The 5,076-nt window shown below is 40.7% G+C and overlaps 1 protein-coding gene across 1 annotated transcript; it reads right to left on the bottom strand.

Annotated features, from left to right (window-relative positions):
* Positions 1-648: 648 nt before the first annotated feature.
* Positions 649-3,579, bottom strand: nrarpa (NOTCH regulated ankyrin repeat protein a). The gene is made up of 2 exons (XM_088434208.1): positions 3,447-3,579; positions 649-3,300 (listed from the first exon to the last, which is right to left on the bottom strand). The coding sequence occupies exon 2, from the start codon at positions 2,996-2,998 to the stop codon at positions 2,660-2,662; it is 339 nt and encodes a 112-aa protein (XP_088290334.1). The 5' UTR covers positions 2,999-3,300; positions 3,447-3,579; the 3' UTR covers positions 649-2,659.
* Between the last annotated feature and the right edge of the window lie 1,497 nt (positions 3,580-5,076).

Raw genomic sequence — 5,076 nt, 5'->3', positions numbered from 1 at the left:
AAGGAGGGTGCGTGTGCGTGCATGTGTGGAGGGGAGGTTCCCTAACTTTCTGTGGGAATGTAGAATCCGTATGTACTTTTGTACATGCGTGACAATAGAAAGATGCATACACTGAAAGTTTGGAGTTTAATGTTTTCTTTACTGGCTTGTACACAAATGTACAAAAATAATACAGCACTCATCTCCAGGTGACATCATGTCATCATCACAGTGTTACAAACATTCAAAATAAAATTTAGAAAAAGGAAAATTAGCCTTTTCCTTTTGCTTGAAATTAAGCAACAACAACAAAAAATAATAAACTTGCTCCAAAAAAAAAAAAAAAAGACAAAGTCAGCACTTTTTTCTTCAAAATAAGAACTACACACTCATATCATGTACACCACTCTGGCGGCTGGCTCATTACGTCATAAATGTTATGACTTTCAAGCCTGACAACCACAAAACCGTGCAATTTTTTTAATCATGTTACAATGATCTTACCATCAAATGTATTATTCCCCTTTCATAAAAAACAGGAAGACATGCAGCACTTCAGAAAAGAAAGTGCTCCAAGATTTATCACCAGCGCATGTGTGTGTGTGTGAAATTGTGTATATATATATATATATATATATATATATATATATATATATATATATATATATATATATATATATATATATATATATATATATATATATATATATATATATACACACACACAACACACAACACACACAAACAACACACAGGCATATATCTTTGCAGGAAAAAGAGGTTTCCACAAAGCAACACGCATATTTATCACCTGGAGCATATATTTATACAATAGTATTTTGCTGTTTGAGTTTTTCTTTTTCTTTTCAGAAAAAAAAATTCTTAAATGTCGGCATATAAAATACCAACCTCAACAGCAGTCATCAGTGCAATATTGAAACAATAAAGTAAAAACAAAAGAAACATCAAGTTTAAGACAAGCGATGCATATTTTTTTGTGTTGCCTGATATGGATCCAATTGCTTCAGTTTACTGGTGCTAGTTTTTTGTGTGTATAATCGTGTATGTGTGTGTGTGCGCGCACATGTGTTTGGGCCTCATGAGAAGCATACACTTTCAAAGAACTCACACACACTTCCCATGAAGCTGCTGTGAAGCCTTTGAAAAAAAAACATGCACAAAAAAGAAGCAGCATTGATTCAAATGTTAGGGTGCCATGACCTTTTTTTTTAAATGCAGCAGGCAACTCTAAAGATTTTCTTTGTGAGTCCTGCAATTGCCACATGTGATTTTTAACGTGTGTTTTTGTTCAAAAAGTCAGTAGTAGAAACTATTCCATCCAAAGCCAAGAAGCTCTCGAGGCTCTATATATTTGTGCAATTCAAACTCCCTGCATTTAGAAGCCATTCCACTTGATGTCTTGAGTGAAAATACAGCCCCCCCAGTCCCCCCCAAAAGGAGAGATTGCAAAAAGGCACACGGATGCTTAGCTTGTCTGAACTGGTTTGGTTGTAGTGTGAAAGAAACTGTCCCAAATGAGGATTGGGGCTCTTTTTTTGTTTTGTTTTTGAGAGTGGAAGGGGGGCAAAAAAAACAAACAAAAAAACACACAACATACTGGCATAAGCACAACATGAGAATACTTTAAAAGTCGAGGTAGCTGGCAAAAGGCAACCAATCCTGATGGGAGGGGAGGGGGCACACACAGAGGGGATACCCCCACATGAGACAGTTTTTTTTTCTACTGAAGCAGCTTGAGTCACCTACCCTCTAACATTTAAAGATCTTCTTTTTCTCTTTTTTTTTTCAATCGAAATGTACCTTCATAAATATAACAAAAAACAGCCTGCTTTCACAGTGAGGATGTTCATTGAATACTGAAATGAGTTTATAAAGTGATTCCAATTTTTCATTTAATTTTTTAAAACAAAGCAGCTGTTATTTTTTTTTTTTTTTTTTTTTTTTTTTGTAGCAACACAATGACCATTGGCAAACTGGCTTGAAAAAGTTGGATGCCAGGATGGATGATGGCAAGTTGAATGTTTTGTATCTCTCTTCAAACAATAACAGAAACAAAGTAAAGCTATGGTGTACATTACTTGACAACCACAATGAAGTCATTTGTTGTTATATCATGACTGTTAAAAAAAAAAGCATCTCGGATCACCACAACGCCACTTTTTGTTCAAAACAATAAAATGTATTTGCCTTTTCTTGATATGTGTGTCTTCCCTTTCAAACATTACAGCATCAAGTGCCCTAATTCACTTTAAATAAATTAAAATGTTGTTTTTTGTTGTTGACAATGATGAGCATTATTGAAGATGGGGTGGATAGAAACAATATGCGGAATGCACCATCTACTGTATAGTAGACACATTGAAGAGGAATGCTCTTAGGACAGGGGTGTGCAACCTACAGCTTGCGGACCCTTAAGCGACCAACCATTTGAAGAATATGACCATGAATGGAGCATGGCGCAAGGACTGACAGGAAGTGTCCCCCACCCCTGCTTTAGTACCAACAAAGCAAGTGTGTTATTGAAAGATTCCAATGCAGGCCAATTGATGTTTTGCACATGAATTTTGTTGCCACCTTTTTGTGTCATTTTTTTTTGTTTTGTTTTGTTTACCTGACACACAGCAGAGAGAGGGAAGGAAGGGAGGCTGGGAATGAGCTATCACCGGGCTCCAGAGGAATACTTGGCCTTAGTGATGAGGTATAGCACAATGTCTTGGTGACCCCCGAAAGCGGCGATATGGAGGGCGCTCCAGCCCTCCCGGTTGGCGAGCCGGATGTCCGCGCCGAACTTGACCAGCAGCTTGACCAGCTCCAGGTTGCCGTCGATGACAGATTGGTGCAGCGCCGTCTGGCCCTCGGGTCCGAACGAGTTGACGTTGAACTCGCAGTTCGTCATATTCTGCAGCAGCGAGTGCAGCTCCTTGGTGTTGCCCTTCTTCACCGCCTCCTGGAAGACCCGCTGCGGGGCCGAGCATGTGGACACGTCCGCCTGGCTCATGGCTGCGTCGGAGGACGAGCGAGGAGAAGGGAGGGGAAAGGGGAAGGGGGCGCCCAGTAATCCCGTCTAAAAAAGCTCTCGCGCTTGGCCACACTTGTTTGTATATCCCCAGAAAGGAGTGAAAACACGCAGATCCGCCCGGTAGTTGGTCCCGCGTGTTGCGTGGAGCGGCGACGGTGGCGTGAGGTGGCCTGCTGTACAGTTTCCACGCGGCGGCGGAATGTGCGAAATAGGGACACTTCGGATCACGCTCCCTCTTTGGTTCTCCCACGTCCACGTCCGCGGCTCATGCGAGAGTTTGCCTGCAAAAGCGATACACACACACACACACACACACACAAGGTCCAAACTAGATCAGAAAGGGGTCCGCATTCCACCACATCTAGACGCGTGCGTAAAGCTTTTACGCAGCGGTACTTTAGACTTCGAATAGTTCTTTTGGGCTCACCTGTAGTACAGACGGGTCTAAAAGGCCGAATCAAAGAAATAACAAAAACAAACAAACAAACAAACAAAAAAATAGATAGAGATCCACCGGCGCGTGGTCCGCTCTGCTGCGTCCTCCGTGCGCTCTGGCTGGCTGGTGCCTGAGCTCTGGGGGAATATTTTACGCGTCCTTTATTTGCATGACAATACAAGGGAGGAGGGGGTTGGGGGGGGGGACAAATGTGGAGGAATGGGTGGAAACCCGGCGAAGTTATAGGCTGATGCAGGCTCTGAGAGGATAGGCGGGAGGGAGAGGCGTGGTCTTCTGTCTGTGCCCCACCGCCCCCCACCGGCAAATGCAGGCACGTTAAACGCGCAATTATCTATCTATCTATCTATCTATCTATCTATCTATCTATCTATCTATCTATCTATCTATCTATCTATCTATCTATCTATCTATCTATCTATCTACCTATCTATCCATCCATCCATCCATCCATCCATCCATACGTTTCAATATCATATTTATTAAACTATACTATTAAACTACTACTACTGACATCTTCACATCTACCTAGCAACCTTAACAATAGATTTAGTCAATGTGATTACTTTTCACAGAAACTAATGTCAACAAAATGTCATAAAAAAAAGAAAATACTCATGTTTTGATCTACATTTTTAAACACATACTTAGCAATAATGTAGTCACCATCGTTTCTTTTCATGGAATCCAACATCAGTAATAAAATATTTAAACATAATAATTACTTTACATGAAACTCCGGTAGTCGAAATGGGAATTAGATTACTAATCCAATTTTATATATTTGATACGTTTGCATATTATTTTGAGATGACGCTTTTAGTGCTGTTGTATTCCGGAAACCTTACAATTTTGTACAAATTAAAACATGGAATTGCTCAACAATTTACTTATTTTTATAGGTAATTTTACGTTTGTGAAAGGGAATAATCCAATGTACGCGACACCGGGAGTGATGGACCAAAAAAATAAGTGGCTTAATTGGCACCACCAATGCCCACTAAATGCAACCCGGAAGCCTGTCCCCTCATTTAGAACAACTGCCGTGCAGGAGATTAGAGTCGGCATTTCAAATCATAAACTGCGGATATATTGCAGTTGTTTTGAAATGACTAGACTGTGTGGGACTTGACATAACAAAAGGGCCTGCTCAATTTCCTCCCTTTTTTTTTTTTGCAAGTGAAAAGAGGTGACGCTGCGCGCGGATTGACACGCCGCTCCGCACCACCGTGGGAACCGAGTGCCTTTGTGTGTATGTGTGTGTGTGTGAGTGACTGACGCCTAGTGTGAGAGGTGGTGAGAGAAGATTGTTGAAGTGTAACAAACGTATGGATGGAGGAAATGAGTGCAAACCGCACAAGGTGTATGTGGGGCGTTTGCTCCGTTTGTTTTGCGTTTCCCACACTCTTAAACGGTACATTTGGTGCACTTTTGCAGCGGCAGGTGTTCAGAGTTTGCCAGTTTAAATCCTGATATAACTATATAATACTGTAAATGACTTATGCAACATTTATGACAATCATTTATATGGGGTATTTTTACTATTACAAAGTAGTACTCTAGTCACACTAAAAAGAAAAATGAGACTAAAGTAATAGTCATA

This window comes from Hippichthys cyanospilos, chromosome 15, assembly GCF_059441005.1.
Source record: "Hippichthys cyanospilos isolate Australia breed blue-spotted pipefish chromosome 15, RoL_Hcya_1.0, whole genome shotgun sequence".
Lineage (NCBI taxonomy): Eukaryota > Metazoa > Chordata > Actinopteri > Syngnathiformes > Syngnathidae > Hippichthys > Hippichthys cyanospilos.
The sequence above is the reverse complement of the archived record's forward strand: the minus strand, read 5'-3'. Positions and strand labels throughout refer to the sequence as shown.